This window comes from Podarcis bocagei (genome assembly GCF_964188305.1).
Source record: "Podarcis bocagei genome assembly, chromosome: 6".
Lineage (NCBI taxonomy): Eukaryota > Metazoa > Chordata > Lepidosauria > Squamata > Lacertidae > Podarcis > Podarcis bocagei.
The window spans coordinates 12716247-12744139 of record NC_138130.1 but is presented as its reverse complement, the minus strand read 5'-3'; the positions used below and the strand labels follow the sequence as shown (position 1 = coordinate 12744139).

The window sequence follows — 27893 nt, the reverse complement described above, 5'->3', positions numbered from 1 at the left end:
CGCCCGCCCACCCGTGAGGTTGTAGACGTGGTACGGGGATGAGAAAGCGGTGACTGAGGCGGCCGCTCCCGCCGCCGAGGGGAACGACCATGGGGCTTCCATGGCTCGCCTGGGCGGTCCTGTGCTGCGCCGCGTGCCTCCCGGCGGCGCAGGCCAAGACGGTCCGGGGCGGCTTCTCCAGCGCGGCCGCCGGAGCTGGCCAGGCGGCGGCGCAGTTCCAGTTCCACGGTAAGCGGGGCGCTGTCCGGCCCGGAGGAGGATCTCGCCCAGCGCCTTTGCGCAGCGCGATCCTATGCGCGCCGAGCTCGGGATCGAGCGCAGCAGGGCCTTCGGTTGGGAGAAGGAGGGATGCGAGGGACCCCGTGCCAGGGCCTTTTCTGCTGTTTGCGCCCGTTTCCACGCGTTATGCGCCTTTGCGCAGTGCGATCCTATGCGCACTGAGCTCGCAGCAAGGCCTTCGGTGGGGAGGAGACGGAGGGATGCGCTGTTTGCGCCCATTTCCACGCGTTATGCGCCCTTTTGACAAGGGTTTGCCCCGACTCCAGGGGGCTCTGAGACTCTCCCCACCCTGAAGTCCACCGCCGTTTGGCTCCCCCTGTAGCTACGGCTCTGTCTGGATCTCAGCTGATCTTGCAGCCATATATATCGTCACCTATATAGGTAAGGTAAAGGATCTCTGGATGGTTAAGTCCAGTCAGAGGTGACTATGGGGTGCGGCACTCATCTCGCCAGCATGAATAAACCGCTTCTCGCGCAACAGGATACCGTGACGGAAACCAGAGCGCATGGAAACTCCATTTACCTTCCCACCACTGTGGTACCTATTTATCTACTTGCACTGGCGTGCTTTCGAACTGCTAGGTTGGCAGGAGCTGGGACAGAGCAACGGGAGCTCACTCCATCACAGGGATTCGAACCTCCAGCCTTCTGATCAGCAAGCCCAAGAGGCTCAGTGGTTTAGACCATTTAGTCCTGCATATATAAGTGACTGTAAAGGTAAAGGGAGGTGGGTGGAGCTGTGGTCTAAACCACTGAGCCTCTTGGGCTTGGCAATCAGAAGGCTGGAGGTTCAGATTCCTGCCATGGGGTGAGCTCCCATTGCTCTGTCCCAGCTCCTGCCAACCTAGCAGTTCGAAAGCACGCTAGTGCAAGTAGATAAATAAGGAGCAGAGTGCGGGAAGGTAAATGGCATTTCCGTGCGCTCTGGTTTCCATCACGGTGTTCCATTGCACCAGAATCAGTATAGTCATGCTGGCCACATGACCCAGAAAGCTGTCTGTGGACAAACGCAAGCTCCCTTGGCCTAAAAGCGAGATGAGCGCCGCAACCCCATAGTTGCCTTTGACTGGGTTTAACTGTCCATGGGTCCTTTCCCTTTTTATATATCTTAGGTAAGCAATTAATTTTTGCATGCCCCACTTTTTACAAACAGCATTCGCTGTCAAAGAGGGAGGATGGCACTGTTGCAGCAGGAGTTTCTCTCCTGTTGCAATGGCTTCTTGTTTTCCCCTTTGGAGGGTCATAGAATCGTAGGGTTGGAAGGGATCGCGAGGGTCTCCTAGCCCAACCCCCTGCAATACAGAAATCTATTTGCTCAACATGGAGCTCAAACTCACAACCCTGAGATAAAGTGCTTCATGCTCTTCTACTGACTGAGCGATCTATCCCGCAGGCAGCTGTCAGATGACAAGCATTGCCTTGCTAATCGCATCTCCTTTCTGCTGGTTTGGAGTTATGAGATTGCCCCAGTAATCATAGGCCCAAGGTAAACCCTGAATAAAGGGCACTATAGGGGCAGAGGGCAAAGACTTAGGCTGGATCCTAAGCCTGAACAAGTTAAAGGCAAAACAGGTGAAACAACTCAAACGCTATTGCTTTCTTTCTGCCAGACTTAGGCAAGCTCTGCCAGCTGCAGCCCCACTGCTGAACGGAGTCTGGATCTGGTGTAATTTTACCCTATTTTAAGTTATACCAGCTTGCTTTATGCCAGTGTCTTATGTATAGGGTTGCTTCCATAGAGATCCAGTGTGTACATGGGTGTAATTGAGTCGCTCAGCCTAGGTCTTAGCTGTCTGATTTGAGCCAACTGAAATCATTTTGCTGTATAAATAACATTCTGCAGCAGGGACAATCCAAAACATTTTTATACCCACCTCAGAATGTCCAAAGTGCCCTTCCCCAAATAAATCTAGGTTCTACAAGATAAATATATAGCAGCCCAATGTAGAGCATTTTCACAGTTTGGATTTTTTTGTGCCTTGATGTAAGCTGGAAAAATAATTGCAGGCTTCTTATACAACTATTTGTTGACCTAAGTATTGGTAGGAAAATGAACACTTGGCAGCAGTTTGCATTAAGAGGCGATTCTGCCAGCATTAAAAGCTTTCTAGATAATATTTCTCCTTTATTTCCGTCCTTATCTGTGTAATAGACTTTGACTTCTTTTTAAATATCAAGGTGATTGTGCTCTTCTGTATGTCAGAATCAACAATGTAGCAACAGCGGTTGGAAAAGAAGCCAAGCTTCACCTCTTTCAAGCTCAGGAATGGCTAAAGCTGCAAGAAAGCTACCAGGATTACAGCTGTAAAGAGAGATTGTCCAAAGCTCAGCTGATAAGTGAGTTCGAATGGGCGGTGGGTGTCATAAATATACCGAGTCAGTTCATAGCTTATTATATGCATCAGTTGAACAATAGGTTTAGGATGAAGAAAAAACTAAGAGAAGAGTTAATGTGTTTATAAATTTGCTCATGTAAACGAAAGGCATGGAATTGTAAGCCAAGGTACCCAGACTTAACTTCCATACCATGCAAGCAGTATATATTGTGCCTGATTGCAACTTAGCCTTCATACATGCACTCTCCTGTGGTTTTTCAGCCCCACTTTTCATATTGGGGGAGCACACATGCGGTAGCATGCCACAGCACATCCACACAGCAATGTGTGCAGCAGTGTGTCTTGTGCAAGCACATGCAGCAGCAGGCTGAACGGTGTCATGAGCAAGAATGTTCAATAGCACATCACATAAAAATATGCATGGCAACAAATCATGTGCAAGAAGCAGCTCAGCACATGCAAAATGCATGCAGCAGCATGTCATCTGCCCTTTCCCCATCCAGAAAGCAGCCTGCTCACTCTGTGACCACCATTTTTATTCTGGAAAGTATCAAAAGTGGCATGATAATTCATCGGGGGGGAAGCTTTGTAATTATTGAAAAAATGGCTTGCATCCTAAGATAAGTTCCCAGCCTGTTATTCCACCAAAACCCCTCTCCAGGAAATCAGGAGCCTTCCTAAACAATTTTGGTTTTGGATTTAGAGGGCAATTAGGAGGAGGAAACTTTTCTACCATAAACTTGTTAGAATCCAAGCTGATATTAATTCTCCTCTCGGAGATTGCCAAACTCTTACAGGTATAGACTATCCAGGCACGTCCAACAGGTAGATTGTGATCTACTGGTAGATCACTGGCTCCCCCCAAAGAAGCTCAACAAGTTTGGCTCCCCTAAAAAAGCTCAACAACTTGGACCTGAACCCCCAAAAAGGAGGTAGATCACTGTGAGTAGATTGCAATCTCTTGGGAGTTGGCCACCCCTGGACTATGCTCACATTCAGAAGTAGGAAACCTATGCCCTTCCAGATAAAACTGTCCTCCCTGACCTTTGACCATTCTGGCTGGGTGGGGCTGATGGGAGCTGGTCCAATAGCATCTGGAGGGCTACAGGTTTCCCATCCCTGATTTCATGCCAAGTGCTTTAGGGCAGCAATGGGGAAAGTGTGTTCCTCCAGATGTTTTGGCCTCTATCTCCCATCAGCCACAGCTAGCATGACCAACTGTCAGCGACGGTGAGAGCTGTAGTCCAAGAACATCTGGAGGACCCCAAGTTCCTCATTGCTGGCATAATGTCTGAGTTTTTAAGGTACATGGATAAGTCTGCAATCCTATATACACATACCTGGGAGCAAGTTCCTCTAAACTCAGTGGCAATTACTTCAGAGCAGATACGCATAGAATTGCATTGCACAAAGTGTCTGTTTGTTTTCTAAATATTTGCTTCTCATCTCTCTTAAACATTTTATCTCTTCAAAATACTTGTAGACTGCTCTGCTCTCTTTACAGCTGGTTTAAAACAAATTTCATCACTTAATTGTGGTTTGTCTTTGAATATCTTGAGTGTTAATATTTAGTTCATAAGTAAGCTAGCAGGGAATAAGCATGCAGTGTTGTTTAGTTTCTGGGAAAATTAGGTCATTTGTATCATCCTACCTCCCCATACGCTACCATGGTCCAATTACAGACTCATTGAAAATGAAGTCAGCAATTCAGAATCTAAAGCTTAATATAACATTTGTGGAGCACAAATATTTAATGTACAAAATATTGAAGTTCCTCTTACAGTTACTATCAAAGAAGTGCTAATCATGATCATTCTTAATTTTATTGGTCAAAATAAAGATGTGCAAATTATATCTCAGGACAGTATAATTATATAACTGAATTGAACAGATACTAAAAACATTATTGTAGTATCATGTGTGTATTTATATGAACAAGTCTAGTTATAGTTGGATTCCCCCCCCCTTTTCCTTTAGCCCAGCCTGTTCAGATTTTACCATGGACAAGTAGAGAATTGAGAATGTGGTTTGGGGCTGAAGGCATGCCGCTGAATTAACATTTGAACTAGACCAAACATTATGATCACAATCTAAGCACAGCTTAGCACTTTTATATCCCATTGATTGCAGTGAGTTAGTTATGCATATGCTTAACTGCCTCCTACTGAAATCAAAAGATAACTGAAACTGCTTAACATGTGTATGCATTGAACCGTATGGTTTTTAAGGGGTACAGGCACATTAAAACATGTAACACAAATGCATCATATGGATCTGTTTTTAAAAAGCACCTTGATGCATGTGCATCTGGCAAAAACGGCTTGTGCATTCCTTAGCCATAGCTAACCTGAAAAAGTTTCTTGTTTTCTAGCCTTGTTTTATGTCCTGTAAGCCAAAGCTTTCTGAGTTTATTCAAGTCTGGTTCCTTTTGCAGTGCACCTGAACAGGACAGAACAAAATTTGACTGTGTCCCAGATTCCGTATCCTGACACATGGTATGTCTTTTATGTTGACAAGTTTACCTGTGCGGTGAATTATGAGGACTCTGAATCCGAGGAAGTTCAATTTGAAATGGTGTTACTAAATCCAGATGCGGAAGGGAATCCTTTAGATCACTTTAGCGCAGGGGAATCAGGTAAGATGTTTCTTCTGGACTTTGGAGGAAATTGGTTGGGGAAGTGACAGGCAAAAATAACCCATTAAATTGTATACATATATTAGATGTTGCTATCCAGTTATCTATAGGATAAGGGAAACATACTTGCTTGGGAAAAGTATAGGATTAGTCATATAACGATGACTTTGAAGTGTCTGATAACTTTAATTTGCCCTAATAGATTACCTTTTTTCCACAATCCAGGACAATTACCCAAAGTATCTACTTAGTTCCATTTTTGGTGCATTCTAATTGTGATGTCTCAGAAGATACAGTAACATATTAATAGAATCAACCACTTCAATTTTATTATTACATAATTAACATTATTTGCTAATGTATATATGGCACTTTAGTTCTGACTGCAAACACAGCTTTAAAGAAAGTTCTTTGGGGTTCATTGAATGGGCTAAGAATTTACAATGTAACAGAGATAAATGACTACTTCTTACACAGCAAAAAAAAAAATAATCCAGACAAGTATAAAAGGAAAATAAAATATTGAGAAATTCAGGGACCAGGTTTCTTTAATTCATCTTCATGTTACACACCATGGAACATGAACATCATTCATTCAAAACTGAAAATAAGTGCATTGTGGACTGGCTATGCCTTTTAAATGTTGCAGCAATGACATCTAGTGGTAAGATGAATGTTTCACACATCTGTTGCACGGCCTCTCAAATGTTGGCATAGTAAAATCTCGGTGAGTCAATTGTGTCCGCAAGTCTAAAGCAAAAGTGGAAGCTTCTTTGTTCCGTATGAAAAAGTGGTGTTTGCAGCGTATCCAGCATTATATTTGAACAGAAATGTACATCTGCCAACAGACACCTGAGAACCTCCTCTTCAAACACTGCGATCGCTATGAATATTTGCAGCAAACCTGCTGCAAAAATCTCTTTTTGGTATTGTGAGGAAAAATAGAGATATGAGTGCATGGGAAGCACTTTTTATAGTGCAAACCTCTACATGTTTACGCAGAAGTAAATCCCATTAATTCAGTGATGCTTTCAAGCTAGGGTTCATAGAATCACACCCTTGGGAAGCAATAATGTTTTGTGTGTGAAGCGTGGCTTTGATGCTCATTCACAATAGATGTGGCATTAGCTGGGAGTGACTGACATGCATATACTACTATCCTGGCATTTACTATACTTCTGTGTGTGCTGTGCTTGAAACATTTCAGACACTCAGTGTTTGTCAACTGCTTTAGCAAAAGACATTACAACAGTAACAAAGAAGTCTTCGTATAAACAGATTTGTTGAGTTGAGAGCACTGTTCACAAATGCCATATCCTCAAGGCAAACGTATAATGTTTGTATTGCAAAGTCAGCTCTATTCCATGACTGCAAAGAGGAGCTACATTTACCCAAAGGCTAGATTCTTGTCACTAAGCACAGTAAGTTTCAGACACTTCTGACAAGGCGCATGTGTTTGCATATATACTTAGTAATTTCCACAGAGACGGTTGCCGGCTTAGTAAAAATAAAGTAGGCTGCAAATTATTTCTGTTATTAGACAGAAACAAGAAAATCCAACATCTGTCCCCAAGGTTTGTAAGCAATATTCATAGTACCAGCATCAAACTGGAAATACTGGTGTTAACTATAACTATAACAGTTATTTTAAAATCTATTAAGTTATTTTGGTGAAGGAACAAAATATTCTTTGGTCACATCTTAATTGGTTCTTTGAAATAAATTGGTTGCAATGTCTTGAAAGGTAGCACACGACAACATAGGTTAGGGCATATCAGCATAATTGTATTGTACTATCTTTTTAGATGCCGCCTATCCTGGGACCTGAAAGACAGGTAACAAACATAATTAATGACAAGATTCCAGCATTTCCAGTGTTGTTATGCTGGTATTGTGAGTATAAATACGAGCACAGTATTTACAATCTGCTGGGGCAGTGGTGTAGCGTGGGTTGTCAGCACCCGGGGCAAGGCAAGTAATTTGCACCCCCTAACCCGTGGATTTGCGCCCCCTAACCCTAACCCCCAGATGTTGCGCCCGGTGCGGCTGGCCCCCCCTGCACCCCCCACGCTACGCCACTGTGCTGGGGCAGTAGTTGTAGTTTCCTGCTTCTGTTTATTAATAGAAAAAATTTCCAGCCTTTAAAAAAAAAAAAAAAACTAAGCTAGCAATTATCTGTTCAAATTACTCAGTATATAGGCATATATTAATAATAACTCTGCTTTGGAGCAACATACTGCAGGGACCACTTCCCCCCCCTGTTCAATAGACTCATCTCTGCACACCAGAGATGAGTCGTTTTCTGTAGTACCCTTACTGGGTGAAACCCTTTTGAATTTCCCTTTGAGACTTTTGTTCTTAATTTAAATTTTATCTGGTCAGGTTGCTACTGTGTTTTGTCATTATTTTAGCTCTGGTATTTTTTTGTTTTTTTAAGGGTTGAGCATTAAATATCTAAGTAAAGAAATGTTACGTAAGGTACTTCTTCTCTTTGCAGGCCTCCATGAATTCTTCTTCCTGCTTGTTCTGGCATACTTCGTCGCTGCTTGCATATACGCTCAGACATTGTGGCAGACGATTAAAAAAGCAGGGCCTATGCACACTGTGTTAAAAGTTCTGTCGACTGTCCTGCTCTTGCAAGCCGCTTCCGCTTTTGCTAACTACCTACATTTTTCAAGGTAAATTTAAACCCTCCACCTTTGGGCATACAAAGCTGCCATACCAAGTAACATCATTGGTCTTCCACGTCTAGTGCTGTCTGTGTCAGGGATGGGGAACTTATGGCTCTCCAGATGTTGTTTGACAGTGATCACCCCTGATCATTGGTGTTTCTGCCTGGAGCAAATGCAGGGTGGAGTCCAACATCTGGAGGGCTACAGGTCCCCCATCCCTGGTCTTGCTTTGGTAGTGACCTTCCCAGGTTTCAAGAAGGAATTTACATTGTCAAATTGCCCCAAATTTCTTTTATTTCGAGAATTTCTGCTTCAATGGCAGCTCTTGAAGCAGTTTGCTGTGGGTCTCGATTACACCGTGTATCTGTGCTTGATCTTGGAGCTCCAGCCGCTCCCTCCGAAGCTTTGGGAGCTCCTAAAGAGTGTCCTTTGACACTCCTGGACCCTTTAGAATTCAAACTTTTCCTTTCGACTTTTTTGAGAAGGTGCTTTGCCCGTGCTCCCTTTCCATTTCCTCACAGCAATCAGGCCGCTCAGTGTAAGTGGCCTCCATCATCCTCCATTGCCCGCAGGCGACCCAGAAGTCATTGCTACCCATGTTCCTTTGTTCCCTTCAGATTGAATCTGAAATGTTCTTTCTGCAAATCACCACACAAGGGTGGTAGAGCAAAATACAGGCTGCTGGTCTGCCCCAGCACAGGGGAACAGCAGGTTTCGAACTCGCAGGCACACTGATACAATTACCTGAACAACTGTGCAAAGATAGGCTACATGTATCTTAGGGCAGCTCCCTGCTTTGCACAATAAATGTTTTTGCTACATATACTGCAATACAGTGGTACCTCGAGTTAAGAACTTAATTTGTTCTGGAGGTCTGTTCTTAACCTGAAACTGTTCTTAACCTGAAGCACCACTTTAGCTAATGGGGCCTCCTGCTGCCGCCGCGCCACCGGAGCACGATTTCTGTTCTCATCCTGAAGCTAAGTTCTTAACCCGAGGTACTATTTCTGGGTTAGCGGAGTCTGTAACCTGAAACGTCTGTAGCCCGAGGTACCACGGTATTACACTGCTGTTTCCTAGAACAGCATAAAAGACATACAAACATGTAAATGTATGTTGGAACCCTGAAACGCCAGAGTCTCCATATGCATTCACAGGTGTGAATGTTTCCCACACTTTATGTAATACATATTTGCTGCAGGAAACACTGGTGTGTGGGTGTGTAGGAAACACATCTATCTCCTAATATTTACACCATCCCCAATAGATGATCATCCACTGTTCTCTGTACAAAAGAGTGAGAGAGGAAATAACCATTTAGCAGAGCTCATTTAGGTTTTGTAGTAGGGAATACAATTCAGTGCTGAAAACAGGTGAAGAAACAAACTGTTGTCACTTTCCACTATAAAGCCTAAATATGCTGTTCTAAAGGTGTTCTTCCACCTTAATTTTATTTTCTTGTGATTAAACATGCGTGCTTCAGCTTCCTTTCAACTCAGATGTATTGATCAATTGTCATTATTGTTGGTTCCTCTAGATTTGCTGCATTTAAACTTAGCTGAGGCCTACCACTCTGGAGGGGACGCGGGTGGCGCTGTGGGTTAAACCACAGAACCTAGGGCTTGCTGATCAGAAGGTCGGCGGTTCGAATCCCCATGACGGGGTGAGCTCCCGTTGCTCGGTCCCAGCTCCTGCCAACCTAGCAGTTCAAAAGCATGTCAAAGTGCAAGTAGCTAAATAGGTACTGCTCCAGCGGGAAGGTAAACGGCGTTTCCGTGCGCTGCTCTGGTTTGCCAGAAGCGGCTTAGTCATGCTGGCCACGTGACCCGGAAGCTGTACGCCGGCTCCCTCGGCCAGTAAAGCGAGATGAGCGCCGCAACCCCAGAGTTGGCCATGACTGGACCTAACGGTCAGGGGTCCCTTTACCTTTTTACCACTCCGGAACAGAATAGTATTGACATTTTGTTTCAGTATTTCCCCTTTATGTAAAAAGAGTTACATAAATTCAGTCAAGTGCATTTTCTCACTCTGTCTCTCTATATATGTATTGCTCTTTTGCCCTCCAATTAAAAAACGCTTTTAAAAAAGTAAGTAAATAAAAGCTTTTAAGTTTTTGAAAGTCCTCTTCTGCCGCACTTCCACAAAAAACAACCGCCATCTTTTCAGTGTTCTGCAGGCAACATTTTGGACAGCTCCACTTGTTGCAAAACTTGTGGACCTAAAGAAAAATAGGAAATACAGTGCAGAGAAAGGCCGTTATGTGCATCAGCTAATCCAACTCAGGATGATGGGAGGTATTGGCATTGCATTTTGGGAAGCAGGAGACCTCCAGATCAACCCAATTTGCATGCCACTGCGCACCGCTAGTGTAGCCTCTTCTGTTAAGAAGTCAAATCTGCTTCACAGAAATTCATATGAGAAAAGCAGAATTCTGGAGCTTCTGTGCGGAATGCAAAATAGTTATATGCTAGTAGGTTTGCCCATTTCCTTTATCATTTACAAGCTGGAGGCAAACCCAGCTGATTTTCATGTTATGTATTCTTAAAGCTTTTACAAACTTATTTCCATTTTTTTAAATATCCAAAAATAGTATTAGTGGTGGTTGTGTTTTGCAATCAATTTATGCTTTTATGATGCATATTTCTATAGTATAGGCTAATTTATCAAGCTGTTTTTCTTTTTTAGTTACTCTAAAAATGGAGTAGGAGCACCTTTTATGGGAAGCCTTGCAGAGTGTAAGTACATCTTGCTTTCTTTGAGCTGGTCACAAATGAGGACGTTGGTTTTAGGGAAGCACGTTATCTGGCTGTTAATATATCTTGTATAACATGAAATGCTGAGTCTGTTGGAAAGTCAGAGTGGTTTAAAATATTAGATAAAAAAGTTAAGCCACACCTAGAAACCTGTCCTTGAACAGAGTTGCAATTCCCGGCTGCGACTGAAGGAGCCCCTGCAGCAAATGGGGCTCTCTACCCTTATTTATTAAAAATAGTTATGCTTTTTAGAACAGTGTTAGAGTCCATTCAAGCATTCCGCTCAAAACTAAGCCCCATGAAATCAGTAAAACTTCATTCATATAAGTCAATATAGGATTGCAGCTTAACTACAAGTTAAATCGCTTCAGCTAAACAAATTTCATTTCCCCCCTTAGGGTGTTCCAGGCAGACAGTTTCTTGTGCAAATATTCCTGTAAAGACGTGGCACAGGTTAGACCCCACTCTGTGATTTGCCACTGCTCCTTTCCTCACTTCCAGTTTCTTCGCTGAATTTCTTGCAGCAAAAGCTAAACCTGACAGCTTTACTATTTCAAGATATGCCAACACAACTCCACCCTTACATGTGCTGATTTTATTTTAATTTAATTTAATTTTTCTTGTAGCATATTGCGTAAAATCTGTTGGGTACAATTTTTACAATACTGTACTGTTTCCTGGGCTCTTGTACTTCCAGGAGGACTGTGCAGTGAGTGTTAATTGGAGCAGCCAATGCTTTTGTTGCAGTGAAACTTACTTAATTGCAAACCAGTGTATCTCCTGCCAGTGTCGGGGAAAAACACATTTTTGTCACTAGCTATTGCAACTGTTGACCTTCAGTGTACAAAAGGTGACTGTGTTGCTGTTGTGTGGCAAATACAATGGTACCTTGGTTCTCAAACTTAATCCGTTCTGAAAGTTTGTTCCAAAACCAAAATGTTCCAAAACCAAGGCACACTTTTCCATAGAAAGTAATGCAAAATGGATTAGTCCGTTCCAGACCTTTAAAAGCAACCCCTAAAACAGCAATTATCATGAATTTTACTATCTAACAAGACCATTGAGCCATAAAATGAAAGCAATAATCAATGTACTGTACTATTAAATAAGACAGTATTGTAGATGATTAAAAGAAATGTTTTTAAAAAAATTCTTACCTGCACAGATGATAGTCATTGTTTGGATGGGGGGCTTTTATCCATTTCCACAGTTGCACAACCAATCAGTAGCTGAACAGGGTTCCACACAGTCACAAAAACAAATGAACCAAAAAGTCTCAAAAACAAAAATGCAAAATAAATGGCAGAAACAAAGGCACCAAACTTAATCTGTTCCGAAAGTCCATTTGACTTCTGAAATGTTCAAAAACCAAGGCACAGCTTCTGATTGGTGCAGGTGCCCCAGAAACAATAGCCAACAACCACATCAGACGTTCGGCTTCTGAAAAATGTTCAAAAACCGGAACACTTACTTCTGGGTTTTCGGCATTTGGGAACCCAAGGCGTTTGAGAACCAAGGTACCACTGTACTGGATGCATCCGGTGATGTAGACTTTTTTTTTTTTTAAGATGCTTTTCTGGACACATACAGAACAGCTCTGGATAGATGACGTGTACAGACTCTCAAGAGGGAGGGGGAAAACATTAGCATGAAATCATTGTCCTCCTTCATTTTGTCCCCTCTCATTTCAGAAATATTTTTATGGCATTTTCCTTCTTCCTTGTGCATTCCATATATCTGATTCTGGTTTAAGCGTTCCAAAAAAACGTTTAGAAGCCATGCAAGGCTGTCCCTGCAAACTGTCCATGCTGTGGTTGCAGTGACAACCACAGTAAAGCTCTGAACCAGCCTTCCCTAACATCATGGCCAGTTGTTGGGGGTGATGAAGATCTTGGGTTGGGGAAGTCTGGCCCAGATTATGAAAATTGCATTCCTCCACTAGAGGACATTGTGTACAGCAGAGGCTCTAAATATTGAGGAAAAAGCCGATGTATACAGGAAGCTTCGTATTAGAACACCAGTGGACAAAATTTTAATGGATTTATACTCCGAGAGTGCTGGTCAGTATGCATGCTATTTATCTAGGCTAGATCATCCCGCTAGTTATATTGAAGTGTTTACAACAATATTAATTGACCTCTTATGTATGTTTTGCAGAAGTAAAGCCGTACAAGAGGCCATTTTATACAGAGATTTTTCTTGGTGGCATAATTCAGACAATTCAATTATATTAATGTTCTTCCCCTTAGTGTGTGACATAATCTCTCAGGTGCAGATGCTCTATCTACTGCTCAGTTTGTGCATGGGATGGACAATAGGGAGAATGAAGAAATCTCAGAGTAAACCTCTCCAGTGGGATTCCACTCCAACATCCACAGCCATTGCAATAGCTGTCGTGGTAACACAGGTCTGTTTTCGCGCTGGGTGTTTTATTTACTGTGGAAGTGCTTTGGGGGGTAATTAAGAGACATTAATAAGCATATGATGTGATAATGATCCTGCACGAAGAGAAGAGGCTGTCTGTACTGATGTTCCTTTGGGAATGTTGTGAAAGGGTCTCCAACCCAAAAGACTGCAAATGCTGCTGTCGATGGTAGTGATACAGATGATTGAAAACTCTTCAGGAGAGCTCTTGCAGGCTGACAGAGGATTTAATGCAATACCTAGCTCCTGAAAAAGTAGCAGCCCTAAGTACCTGGTTGTACATCTTCTAAATCCTCACTGATGGCTAAGTATTTCCAGGGTCACTCAAAGTCTCTCCTTTAGCTACACTGATACACTGCATCAGCCCAAAGTGTGAAATGGGAAGTCCCTCGTTCAAATCTGCTCTTAATCATGAACTTCCTTTGCTGTTTTAAGCCAGGGGAAGCCAGCCTGCCCCCCTCACCCACCCAAATGTTGTTGGACTAAAATCCTTATCACCTCCTGACCGCATGGCAAACGGTCAGAGATGGTGGAATTTGTAGCGCAGTGTCTAGAGGGCACCAAGTTTGCCGCCGCTGCCACAGGCAAACTGTTTTTTCTCTTCATACCAGCACTGGCTTACTAGTTGCCAAAGTACAGTGGACCCTCTGGATATGAATTAAATTTGTTCCGGGGGTCCATCCGCAACCCGAAAAGTCTGTAGGCAGAGGTGCCGCTTCTGCGCGCGGCGAAACCCAGAAGTATATACACTTCCGGGTTTGCCACGTTCGTAACCCGAAAGTTATGTATCCAGAGCGGTACGTAACTAGAGGGTTCACTGTAATTGATCTGCCACCGTCCCCCACCGTCTACCAAATAAAAAATATAAAAAATATACTTCTTGGACTATTGTCTAGAGCAGTGGTGAACAAACTCTTTTCTGTCAAGGGTTTCATACCCTTAGGGGAATCTGTGGGAGACCGCATATTGGCACCAAAGGTGGATGGAACTGCTTCTTTTTTATTTCTCTTTTTACCACCCCGTTCTCTCCCTTTAACTCCAAGGTTTTCCCTTGTTACCTGTATGGACTCAGGGTGCCATGGGATTAGGCCTTGATTTATTCACCCCTGCTCTAGACCAGTGTTTCCCAACCACTGTTCCGCGGCACACTAGTGTGCCGCGAGATGTTGCCTGGTGTGCCGCGAGATGTTGCCTGGAGGGAGGCGGGCGAGTCGGGCAGCGAGAGGCGGGACGGCGGCGGCGAGGAGAGGCCGCCCAGCGCGGGGCTCTCGCCGTCTGCCTGCCTGGCTGCCTGCGAGCTCGGCGGGCAGTGCCTCCATCCGCAGCGCCCGCCTCGCGGCTCTCATTCCCTGCCCCTGCCAAAGCTCACCCAGCCAAGCTGCGCTCTCCTTCCTGCCTCGCTTTGCTGCCTCCTCCCCCCCCCCACCCCCAAAGCTTGGAGGTTCCCCGGCAAGGGGGAGGGGAAAAAATTGAAACTTACACTTTCGTGCGTCCCTCCCGGCATGACGCTGCGCGCTGACGTCACGGGGCTGTAATGGTGGTGTGCCTCGAGATTTTTTTCATCAAACAAGTGTGCCTTTGCCCAAAAAAGGTTGGGAAACACTGCTCTAGAGAATGAAGACACATGTCTCCGAGCATTCATTCATTTGTTGGCCCTCTGTGCTTCATATATTGATGGGCATTCAGCAGAAAAAAACAGTTCTCACCTCTCAGACATATGCCTCTGAGAACCCCATTACAACATGTGGCCCTGACCTGGTACATGTATTATATGCGCACCAGCCATGATAAGTGTTGTCTGCCATTTATTTTTTACTGTGATCTCTCTCTCTCTCTCTCTCTCTCTCTCTCTCTCTCTCTCTCTCTCTCTCACACACACACACACACACACACACACACACACAGGTACTGTATTTTTCCATCTTATAGACGCCCCCATGTATAAGATGTCCCCTATTTTAATATTATTTTTTAGGGGGAAAAACCGAGTCTTATACAGGGGAAAATACGGAATATTGAAAGATTATATTACCTTTTAAACAAACAAGCTAAATGGGCACAGGTGAAAGGTTTCCTTCTCTGACATACTTCTAATTATTTCTAAGCTAATGCTTGTTTATTTCTTCTCCCAAGGCTAAAAAGCCCATTCACAGAGTTCTCTTGGCAAGTGTCTGTCGCACCTCATAGAAGCCTGCATGGTGCTGTCAACAGATGGAATCTGCCACTGAATTGGGACCCTATAATTGAGGCAAAATTATCCACATCAGTCCCAAACAGAGTACTTGAACTTTTGTCCACCCCTGACCACCTCACATCCTAAAAAGATTGTATTAAAAAACAAAATTGCTGACTAGAATCTCAGTTTTATTGAAGAGGGCTTCAGTGAATTGTACTCTTTTTGTTCCTCCTTCCTCTCTCCCCACAGCCTAGACTAACAATGTGGGGCCATCATATATTGTTTTTATACTGTACAAAGTTATATGAAAAAAGATCCATCGGGACACTATCTTTCTTCTAATTGTGTTCCTTGTTCTTTTGCAGGGTATTTTGCTAATTTGGGAACAGTTTGAGGATACAAATCATCACAGCTACCACTCACACCAAAGTTTAGCAGGCGGGCTTCTCATTGGCTTGAGAATTTGCCTAGCTCTGTCGCTTGGCTGCGGACTTTACCAGATCATCCGAATAGAGAGAAGCACACTGAAAAGAGAATTCTATATCACTTTCACAAAGGTATGTGCATCATATAGAAACTCAGTGTATTCTTCCATTCTTTGAATGCAGTGTCTAGTTTGGAGGAAAATAAAACAGTGCAATCTCATATGTACTTACAAATGTTTCATTGTGTTTAATGGAGCTTATTTCCAAGTTATTGTGTACAGGATTGTAGTTTGAGGCTACAATCCTATGCACACTTACATGGAAGTAAACCCCATGGAACACAGTGAGACTTCACTTCTGAGTACATACATACATACATACCGTATTTTTCGCCCTATAGGACGCACTTTTTCCCCTCCAAAAATGAAGGGGAAATGTGTGTGCGTCCTATGGGGCGAATGCAGGCTTTCACTGAAGCATGGAGAGCGAGAGGGGTCAGTGCGCACCGACCCCTCTCGCTTTCCAGGCTTCAGGAAGCTATCTGCAAGCCTGGGGAGACCGGTGGGAGTTCCTGCCGAGCTCCCAAGGCTTGCGCATAGTAGCCTGTTCTGGGGGCTGGGGTCAGGGGAAGCTCGGGCTTCAACCGCGCCTGGGGGGGAAATAATTTTTTTCCCCTTTGTTCCCCCCCCCCAAAAAAAAACTAGGTGCGCCCTATAGGGCGAAAAATACGGTACATACATAGGGTTTGGTTAAGCAAGGTATGATGTTATACATCAAGACTCTCATAATGGTCTATGGCTTAATGCAGAAGAGCACTTGGTAAGTTACAGAACGTATTTTAATGAAATGAAAATGAAAATATGTAACTAGAGATCTGTTAATGGACAGAGTGACTTTTAGTACTGACAGATGATGATGATGATGATGATGATGATGATGATGATGATAACTTTCCTAAACAGGGCTGCCTTTAGGTGTCTTCTAAAGTCAGATAGTTGTTTATGTCCTTGACATCTGATGGGAGGGCATTCCACAGGGTGGGTACCACTACCACTAAGGCACTCTGCCTGGTTCCCTGTAACCTCACTTCTCGCAGTGAGGGAACCGCCAGAAGGCCCTCGGAGAAGGACCTCAGTGTCCGGGCTGAACGATGGAGGTGGAGATGCTCCTTAGCTGATAGTGGTCTTCCTTCTTCTTTCAGGGCTGTCTTCTGTGGTTTTTGTGTCACCCAAGTCTTGTATCCATATCTCTAATGTTAAGAGATTACCAGCGAGAGAAGGTAGGTAGATACAGCATAATAAAACTTGAGTCAGTTACCGAATGAAGGCTTAATTGTATGCAAGACTTTGGATTGTTAAACTCTTGATAAGTAATGGGAATTTCTGAATCTATTTTTTTCCCTGTAGCCCCCTTCAATCATTCCACATGAAGGAGCAACATGTATAGGGGGAGTTGTGGGACTCCCTTCCCTTCCCCCAGAACATCAAGTTCCCCTGGTCCCACCAGTCATGTATTAGTGTGGATGCTTGAGGCAGGGAAATCTGTGCGTGTTGACTTCCTCATATCCTGGAACTCTAATTGTGCAAGTTCCAGGAAAGCCTGAAAAACGTGAATGGCGGGGCCAGAGGGAACTGCACAGTCCCTTGCTACCCGTGTTGCCCCTTCATGTGTGTAATGTATGCAGGCAGCTTTAGAATTGTGACGTTAAGAGATCCCATGAAAGACTACATGAAATTGTGTTTTAAGAGATCTGGCGATTCCCAAGGTGAACTTCTGAACTTGAATTCCTGGGTCGGTCCAGTAAAGTTCAGGTGAATATTCTGTTCTTCCTACAAAGCTCTCTTCTTTGTTCTCTTTTCCTTTCATATTTCAGGTCATTACCGTAGGCGTCATCCTCTGCCAGTTGTTCTCCATGGTACTCCTGTACCGACTCTTTGTTTCCCATAGTCTGTACTGGGAAGTGTCCTCCCTCTCTTCAGTAACACTGCCACTTACTGTAGCATCTGGACATAAAAGTCGGCATCACTTCTGAGATGCATCTGGGAGATCCGTTGACAAATGTGCAATAAAGACTTGGAAATGTGCAGCTATTTTCAGCAGTGAATCCACCACAGAGGATCTTTGGGAGAAACGAAACAATCAAAATACAGAATTTCACTGCTGCAGGAGCTGAATGAGTGCAGGTATGAGGCAGATTTTCTCAAAAATTGTGACCAAGCATCTTGGATGAAGTCAAAGAAAATTCTTAACCTCGGTGTTTTCATTTAAAAACTGCCTCATCTTACGTTGGAACTAGATCCAAATTATAATAACTACAAGCATAAATGGATCCCATAGACCACTTTTGGAATTAAAATAATATATTTGTTTAAAGTTGCTTTGAAACCGTGCAAATTGTGCAGGAGTTTAAAAGGACTTGAAAATTGTAATAGGTCCAGGAAACCAGTGTAAAATGTTTACAGCAAACTGTAGCACTCGTTATTTGTGTTTTTGAAAACGAAAAGAAAAAACACTTCCTTGCCTTGAGATTTGGATGCAGTTCAGATTTCAGCTTGATTACCAATTGCTTTTTACACACCATGTTTGTGACAAATGTTACAAGAGCATAAGGGTGATGGACTAACTTGAGTTCTGTTTTTTAAAAAACAAAAACTTGGCATTGTTAAGGTTATAAAAACAGCAGGCTAGCATCTCCTAAACTTGGGGGGGGGGGGTATGCGATTCAGCACTAGAATTTTAATCCTGATATAATTCATTACTCTTACATTGAGGATTCAATCATAATTAAGCCATATTCACAGATTAAATTAACAGAAGCATTTCAAATAAATGTTAGTTTCAGTCATCAACTACCCATGAATTCCTGCCCAAGGATACTTAATCAGGATTAAATTTTCTATGAATAATTGAAAAACAAAATACTCACTGGATTTGTTATAATCCATGTTGGCAGTGGGTTCTAAGTAGTTGCCATCTCCCACCCATTGTAGTAGAAGCACACTTTGAAATGATTCCTAGCATTCAGACTGCCATTGTAAATATATAGTCTTACTGAAGTGCCTATTTATTGCTCAAGATTGAAATAATTTGAATGACTTTTGCTATATAAAATAAACATTCCTGTTAAGTAATTTCTGTGCTGTTCTGTGCTATTAAATCATGCTTGTAAACTGGTGTCTCGGAGGAAATGTGAAGCTGGTTTTATAATACGCTTCAGTTTTTTTTCTGAGTTCCAGACACAAGACTGTGTTTGTACCATCATCAGAAGCCAGCCATGGAAGCTGATTGATTCATGCTTATTTACTCTTCCTACTTGCTCCAAGGCAATACTCGCACTGTGTTGAGCCAACTGCCAGAAGAAAGGAGGAGAAGGCCGTACAAAACTGATGCTTCCCACTTATCCCCTTCCCCGCTCTCTTTCCCCCTTCACACCAGGATTAGCAGCAGTGGGGAATACAACTATGGCAGACTTATCCTCAAAGAACTTGGTCAGGAGCGTACGGGGAGAGCGTCAGGGGAGCCTGAGGCGGCAATCCTGATACAGTACAAGCTTGAACATAATTTTAGGAATGCAGCCTTTAAAATCAGACAGTCTAGTCTTCAAAAGCACTGCTTCAGCACAAGCCTTACTAAAGGTAATAGAGCTTCCAGTTACAAACCGCTTTGAGATTCAGTCTCGGGATTTCATTTAAGTTTATAGGTGCCACATTTTTGCCTCTGACTAAGGCAAATGGCAACATGACAAAGTTGTTCATTAAACAGGTTCACTCGTTACTCTTTGTAATTCAGGACAAGAACGGCAGGTTGAGGCTGGAAAGACTGAAATCGTAGACTTTCATGCCATCAGCAGAACGACTGCAACGTTAATTTTTGCATTTCTCTGGTAGCCACATCAAAATGTTGTCGGCTTAAATTGTGTTTATCTCTGTGCTCATATTCAGAATAGGAAAGGTGGGTTTTGGCACAAACTTTTAATAATACAAGAGAACATATATCTGGGTTTCCTCTCACACAAAATGCACACAAGGCTTGCACCAAGAGTGAGGAATGGTGCCAGTTGTCATCTTGCGTGATAAAAGTTGCATTTGGTCAGAAAAAATGCATGAAACTTTAATACTTCAATTCTCATATTAATTGTGCTTTCAGTAGTCCACATGCTGGCAAATTAGAGATTGGATTATTTTAACAGCAGGGGGTTGCTACTCGTAAAGTGGAGTCCAGGAGTTGAAGTTAGGGGAGAATGTCGTGATTGGGCTTCTGATGAATGGTCTACCATCAGCGTGTTATCAGCATCCATCCGTCTCAAAATTCAGTGGACTGTGCCTCTGGGTGCGAAGCCAAACCACTGGAGAATCGCAGTGCCTGCTGTGGCTGCAAAGACTCATAACTGCTGCATCCTATGTTGGTTTTGCTGCGTTGGCAGCACCAAAGCCACTGTCAGGGCAGACAGCAAGACCCCGCTCTCAGGCTCGCTGATGCGCTCAAAAGCAGAGCAATATGTTTGGCACCAGCTTGGCTGCAAGAGTTGACGGAAAGAGGCGTACAGGATGCCATCCAACCGTCTTAGGGACTCCACTCCAGATTTGTGTAGGGCTTACTCCTTAGCATTTTCTTCCTCCTTTCTCACAAATGAGCATATCTGCAAGGCAGTGGAAGTTTACGATTCTCCTTCTCCTCAATGGGCTACCTTCCCAGGTTACCTCACTTCCCTCTACAGCATGTTCAGTAACTGTCTCCATCATTGGACTTGCTATTGGTCTTATCCACTCAATCCGCTTCACATGCAGTCTGCTTCACATGCAGAAGAAGTCTCTAATCCACCAAGGGTTTGAGACTTCTTGGCTACCCTTGCCTGGTTTAGCCGACCAGTCGAAGCCGTTTCGCGGGCTGTGGCCACTGTTGAACGCTGACAGCTTCTAGAAGCCACAGGTAAGAGCTGAGTGCAGGGTGGGGTCCAAATGGGGGCACACTACCCCAGAAGGAGCACCACATGTCCCCCACCAGAGGTACTACCCCCCCCAACACCCCATACATGCCGTACAGCAGCATATAGCACCATTGTTAATTGTCCACATACACCATTTCTATTGACCAACTGATAAACAGTTGCCATGAACTCCATTGTTTTCCCCTCCCGCCCTTGTTTTTCAGAAGCTGCTGAGTTAAACAAAAGAACGTTGAGAGCTTCCTTCTCAGTATGGGCAGACAGCACTGCCCTTCATGATTGAGATGAGGAGAGGGATTTTGGGAAGAGGAATAAAAGACCAGAGTTTGGTACAGAAAGGGGTGTTCATCTGTGAAAGATTCTGCTTCAACTTCTCCAGACTGGATCCTACAGCTGTACTGCCATTTAAGGAAGTTTGGTTTCCACACTAGCCAGTCATTAACTCTAATCTTTGGCTGTGGCGCTCTTCCTCTACTATCTAGTTTTACCCTGTAGAAATTTGCTTCTTGGCAGTATGGCCCTTAAAAACAGTAAGCCCCTGTGAGTGCTATGGCCTTTGGTCTTTAAAATGGGTGTGCTCTGAAGTTCTCTGTTGTTTCACACATTGATTCAGCAGCCCATCTGTGGCGTTTGCCTCCTAGGTGGGTCATAAGGAAAGGGTTAAAATGAGTGTGATGGCCAGTGGAAACTGATAGGAGGAGTTAGGGTTAGAGGGGGAGTTGTGTGAAAGTCAGTTGAGAGTTGGGAGTTGGAGAAGGAGGAGGGAGGAATAGTCTGTGGGTTGGTCGAGTTGTGAGTGAGAGGAATTGTTAGGTGGAGTAGATAGATAGTTGGAATAATCAGTTTGAGGTTGTTAGGAAGGCATAGGACAGTTAAGGAACTAAGATTAAGAAACTGCCAACTGAAACCATAAGCTTGTTCATGCCTAAAAATAAACTTGATTATTTGTTAATGTTAACAACTGACTGGACTCCGTGTGTACCCGTGAGGAGAAACAGGTTGGTGGCAGCGAAGAAAGCAATCACAGTGGTGGCACAGGGTCAATAGACCGTCAAACGTCCAGGGGCCCTGTGTGATCCCCACACCATCCATCATTAGAATTCCAGCAACGGTACAAGAGGGCAGCCTAGAGAACCAGCACAATCCTGCTTTGTGGCCCTTTGAGCAGCACCCAGTGGGCATATTTAGAGCTGTGGAAGCCTGTGCAAACATAGCCAACATAGTTAATAATTTAGAAAAGGTTCAGGATACAGAGAGGGTGCTCTCTCAGAAGCTAGTCGATCAACACATTGTTGGATTCTAGTTCATCACATTTTTTCGTTTAAGAGTAAAAAAAAATATCTTGCTATATCGTACATTAGTGGAGAGGGCATTCATTGGGTGTGTGGCTTTTTTTAAAGGTCTTATAAATAGAATGGGAATAAGGGGAAAAAATTAAGCAATCTATTGTTCTGCTAATATGCACAATACTTCAAGTGATGCTAATGTAACAGAAACTCTGATTTTCTAAGTGAACAGGCCCTAATGGCAATAAAAGTAATCTCAGAACAGCAGGCAGCTTCTCTGACCCTTGTCTCATATTTTTTTAGATTCTATTATTAGGTTGCACTTCCCCTTAAACTGAGAATGTAAGACACCATTTAGCGGCTAAGGCACCAGGGCACCATTTAGTTCTCTTTGCAGTTCTCCAAAAGGTATGGTCTTGAAAGATGATGGCCATTATCAATACCCATTTTGAATCACTGATGCCCTGACTGACCTTCTCCATGCTCTGATTCACCCTCAGCCACGCATACATCCTACCGTTTGCCTTGATTTTGATGCTTTCCCTATTCGTGCAATCACAGGCCCAGAAGGGGCCAGAATCCTAGCTTTAAAAAAAATATTGGAAGAAGTTTCTAGCGCTTAAGGCAGTAAATGTGTGGGTGATGCTGGATAAAATGTTCTAATCTAAAGCAAGATTCAGAACTGGGTGGGGCAGGGGTGTGCATGCTTATGGAGTCTGTACAGCTGTTCGCACTTCCAGTAAAAAGAAGAATAACACTGTACGGCAATAAATGCATGCCGGTTTGCTTGTTTTACTTAATTTGATTACATTTGTACAAAAAAAAATAAAACACAGGCTGATTTTGTTTCATTTTATTTTATTTAATAAACATATATATCACCTTTCAAAACAAAAAATCTTTGCAAGGTCCTTTACAACTCTTATCAAAACTATACCAAACCTGGCAATTGCCCAGGATAATATAACACAGCATAACAGAACTATTAAACCCAGACCACAAGTACCAGAACTGCAACTGGGCCACAATTTGTTTCTGACGTACCAGCTTTCATGACAGCAAATTTAGTTCATTAGCTACATGAAGAGGACATGAAGTACATATACAGTGGTACCTCGGGTTACAAACTTAATTAGTTACTGAGGTCCGTTCTTAACCTGAAACCTTTCTTAACCTGAGGTACCACTTTAGCTAATGGGGCCTCCCGCTGCCGCCGCGCCGCCATCACACAATTTCTGTTCTCATCCTGGGGCAAAGTTCTTAACCTGAGGTACTACTTCCAGGTTAGTGGAGTTTGTAACCCGAGGTACCACTGTAGAAGAAGATTTCTGTTTCCCTTTAATATATTATATGACTTCTCAAGGTGTGTTGTTCCTGCAGCAAGTACCCCTACCACCCTCATCTGCATAGGGTAAATTAGTACACATAATCTAGTTTATAATTTAATTGATAACTCTTGCTAAAATGTCTGGTTCCCACTGTTCAGATTGACTGTTCCTGCTACTCACTGCTGGATGCTCCTATCCAAATAGTGTATAGTACTTGTCCAGAATCTCTTTCAAATTCTCTCTCTCCCCGTATCCTGCACTATCCAATTTACAGTGTTAGGACTCTAGGCACAAAAATTGAAAGGCTGCAAAATTGCCACTTTATCTGGCCAGCTGCATTTGCTAAGCCTCCTAGCAAAATCTCCCGCCTTAAAAAGTGTCTAGTTGTTTGAAATTAAAATAAATGCTATGTAAGTTAATAACGTTTAAACAAGTTTAAATATATTACACAACCGATTCTGCAGCAGTTGTCCCTGTCAGCCAACTGCCAAGCATTCCGCTGTCCACCTGAAAGCAGGGTGAAGTGGAGGCCTCCAAGTGGCATTTTTTCAGTATTTTATTATGACTCTCTTTTTTTCAAATGGTATAATCTTTATAAAATACTGGAGAACCCAAGCCTTCTTTAGAGGCACTTGGGCTCCACCAGAGTTCTATTATCAAGGCAGCATCACTTGTCTGCAGTCTGCATTGCTGTTCTCATGCATGATGCTGCATTCAATGAGAGCCAGTGTGGTGTAGTGGTTAAGAGCAGTAGTCTCGTAATCTGAGGAACCGGGTTCGCTTCCCCGCTTCCTCCACATGCAGCTGCTGGGTGACCTTGGGCCAGTCACACTTCTTTGAAGTCTCTCAGCCCCACTCACCTCACAGAGTGTTTGTTGTGGGGGAGGAAGGGAAAGGAGAATGTTAGCCGCTTTGAGACTCCTGAAGGGGAGTGAAAGGCAGGATATCAAATCCAAACTCCTCTTCTTCTTCAATGCCAAAAGCCTATATTTCACACTCACATGGTAGATATTAAGCTCCTGGATGCAGCTGTTGATGCGTTGCATGAGTTCCCTTATTTCAGTGGTGAATTCTGTGGTCCATACTAGCTATTTTTTACAGGTAAAAGCTGTGAATAAAATCAGGCAGCTCCAAATGCTTTCATAGTGACACACTGCCCATTTTGGACGTACAGTGGTACCTCGGGTTACATACGCTTCAGGTTACACACGCTTCAGGTTACAGAAATAGTGCTTCAGGTTAAGAACTTTGCTTCAGGATGAGAACAGAAATTGTGCTCCGGTGGCACGGCGGCAGCAGGAGGCCCCATTAGCTAAAGTGGTGCTTCAGGTTAAGAACAGTTTCAGGTTAAATACAGACCACTGGAACGAATTAAGTACTTAACCTGAGGTACCACTGTACTGTTTGGTGGCTATGGTATCTGGACATTTTAAGAGTGCTTATCCAGAGACAGCAGGGAGATCCTGCTCAGTCCAGGCATCCTCTGTGACTTCCAGGAAGCTACTCATTTGGAAAGTGTCAGTTGGTTCATGCCTATCCCCACTTCTTGCTTATCTTTCCTCATTAAGGCTTGCATAGAAACGAGATCAAGCAACGTGAGTTGATTTAATCATCGAAACCCTTTGGAACGTCAGGCCTCAACTGCATAACACTCTGCATACTGTTCTGCCCACTCATTAGTAGCAATGGCAAAGCCTTCAGTAGGCCCAAGCTTAGGAGAGTGGGGAAATGGAGACACCCTCAGTCTGGAAATAATTTGTGTCTAACAATTACACGTAATGAGCCATCAAGAAACACTTGGGCAAATAAGAAGGTCCAAGATATTCCCCATCCTATTCTTGGTTCTCTAGATGGTTGTCACCTCTACACACCAGAATGTCACTGTTGCCTTCTCCTTGTGAAAACCCTTTTTTAAAAAAAAAATTCTCTGGAGCAAGAAAGGCAAGAGAAGCCATACATCAGGCATGTCCAACTCCCAAGAGACTGTGATCTACTCCCACTATATAAAAAAAACTGGCTGTAATCTACCCTTTGTCATTGGAGGGAGGAGGAGCGTGCGTGGGGTGGGTGGATTGCCCAGAGTTTTTGAACTTTTGAGGGGAGGACTGCACAGAGTTTTTTAGCCTTTTCCCCCTGTAACTTTTTGTACACGATAAGGATCCCGCAATCTACCAGGATCAGCCGGACCGCGATCTACCGGCAGGGGCGCCGACTTATAAAAAATATTGGGGGGGCCCATAGCGGGGTCCTGCCACTGGTTCGCTCGGGTAGCCGGGAGAACGCAGTTCGAGGTGGCGGTGTTGGGGAGAGACCCTCGCTCAGGGCGCCACGAGACTTGGCGACCGGCGGCCTATCTGGGGGGTTTTGGAGCGTATTTCGGCGGAGCGATTGGGGAGGAGGGGGCTTGTTGCCGGATTCTTCAGCTGGGCCGGAGATCCACTGCTGGGGGGTCCCTGGGCCGAGTTGTGAGCACGGCCTGCTGAAGGGAGATCCAGCCGATTGCGCGACGGGGACGGCCGGGGCTCTCCGGCTAGGGCGCGCGGCTGGCTGGCTGGCTGGCTGGCTGGCGAGGGAGCAGGTGGGGAGGAGGCGGGGGACGGCGGTGGCACTCTGCTGGAGGGGCGCCTGAGATTATTGGGGGGGGCAGAGCCCCCCCAAACGAATTTTTGAGGGGGCTCGGGCCCCCTCAGGCCCCATGGAGTCGGCGCCTATGTCTACCGGTTGGACATCCCTGCCATACATAATAGAAAAATATTGCAATAGACTGTCATATGTGATTTCTGGAAGTTTGTGTGTGGTGTGTGTATGTTTCTGGATGGATGAATTCTTGGACAGACAGATACATAATCCATACATTGATAGCTGTATTCAGTCCATGAACTAGGCTGATTTAAAGCACTAGGCTAACCAGCCTGAATTCTACAGAGTACTAAGGAATACAAACAAAATGGTGGCAAGGTTCATTTAAGCAGCCTACTTAAATTGTGTTTTCCCACTTCAGGATAAAGTGCTAAAGAGTGTGTTTCGGCTGGTTAATGAGTATTTCACGGTACACTAAGAAAACTCACCAGGGAAAAGTCTGCAAACAGGCAGTCTCAGGAGGCCATCTATTGGCTTGTTTGATGTGGTAGGTAGAGCTGAAAGAGCAATCAGGACAGTAAGTCATTTAACAAACATTTCCTGGGCATGTGATTCACTTTAAGACAATTGAGTTATGAATTTCAATCCATACGCTGAAAACATACATTGCAGTCAAAGGTGTTTCAATATTTACAAAAGGCCTCTATTCAGTTCCCTCAACACGAACCTTTGCTTCAGGCTGAAACTTGCAAAACAACGTTCATGCATACTAGAGGGACTGTTATTATTTTTTTTGGGGGGGGGGAATGTTTTCTCTAAATTGTGAATACCTTAAATTGTGCTGTAAAAGAAATAAAGCAGCTTGGAAGCATACCAGTTTCATTTGCATTTTGGCACTGTTAAAAATTAAAATAGATTAGATTAAAAAAAGGGAAATTGGCAAGTGATTAGTCAATTACATGATTTTACTGCTTTGGGTATTTTGAAACTTAAAAAAAAATAATTGAAAAGATATATTTTACTTTGAAAAGTGCCTGCTGTACACACAGTGCAACCACTTTTCAGAGACACAGGAGGTTTTCTGCCGAACGTACACTGAAGCTGCTACTCAAAGCTCAAATATGTATTTGAGTGATAGGCAGCAATTGCTGCACAAGAGTAGTGGAGGTCAGTGGGTGACTTCTAAATAAACATATTCAGATAAAATGGCAGTAAGATAAGCGTATGAGAGAGGCTGGATTTAATCTAAAATGCAAGGGGATTGAGAGCAGCTATGAAAAGTCTTGCGTGGGTTATTTCTACCCACAGGGTAGAAAACAGGAAATGCTGCAACTTTGGGGCTAATGAGTTTCCCATGGAATTCTAGGTACATCCAGATGCAAATAAACTTTATTTTCCTTTGGTCTGTGTGTGTTCACCAGGGCTGGTGCATCTTGCTTCACCGCCTGAGGCAAAATGGGACGGTGCCACTGCCCCCACCAAAATCTCACTTACTGGGGTTGTGCAGCTGCGGTAGCAACTTCCAGGTTGTGGCAAGATCTTGCAAGAGTCCTGCCAGATCTTGCCACAACCCAGAAGCTGCCTTGATTTTCCCCCAGTTGTGGCAGCAGAAGGCAGGCAGGATGTCCACAGCGGCAGCAGAGAAGCAAGGAGAAGCAACAGTGGCTTCCAGCAAGATCTCACAAGAGCTCCGTGAAATTTTGCAAGAAGCCACTGCTGCTGCTTCTTGCCTCTCCATTGCTAGCAGGGGCAGGCAGAGCACTGACGGTGGCACCTTCTGAGAGCTGCACCTCATAGGAGGCCCATAAGGAGTAAATGCCCTGATTTCAGATCGCGCCAGCTCCAAGAGGTTGTGGGCACTAGGAACCCAAACAGCTCTAGACTATACCATCACTCCAGTGACCACAGAAACAAAGGCAAGGAAGGCCCTGTACAAGAATAGGCACTGAAGATACAGTGCCCATTCAGCAACCCAAGACTTCCCTTCCCTCATCCCTACTTAGGAGGAGGAAGCAAGCACTAGTACATGTTTTGGATTTGGGCCTACTTAGAAG

At 43.9% G+C, this 27893-nt stretch overlaps 1 protein-coding gene across 1 annotated transcript; it reads left to right on the top strand.

Annotated features, from left to right (window-relative positions):
* The first annotated feature begins 31 nt into the window (after window positions 1–31).
* Window positions 32–18831, top strand: GPR180 (G protein-coupled receptor 180). Its single transcript, XM_081198519.1, has 9 exons — window positions 32–228; window positions 2458–2616; window positions 5050–5250; window positions 7748–7928; window positions 10608–10657; window positions 12925–13082; window positions 15641–15832; window positions 16902–16979; window positions 17574–18831. Exons 1-9 carry the CDS (start codon window positions 90–92, stop codon window positions 17730–17732), a joined length of 1317 nt encoding a protein of 438 aa, XP_081054645.1. The 5' UTR covers window positions 32–89; the 3' UTR covers window positions 17733–18831.
* Window positions 18832–27893: the final 9062 nt, after the last annotated feature.

What these genes read in the sequence shown, in the direction of transcription:
- GPR180 (XM_081198519.1), top strand. Translation starts at nt 90, where the DNA reads ATGGGGCTTCCATGGCTCGCCTGGGCGGTCCTGTGCTGCGCCGCGTGC. An exon ending in TCTATATCACTTTCACAAAG is followed by an intron (nt 15,833 to 16,901) that starts GTATGTGCATCA and finishes TTCTTCTTTCAG; the next exon opens with GGCTGTCTTCTGTGGTTTTT. An exon ending in GAGATTACCAGCGAGAGAAG is followed by an intron (nt 16,980 to 17,573) that starts GTAGGTAGATAC and finishes TTCATATTTCAG; the next exon opens with GTCATTACCGTAGGCGTCAT.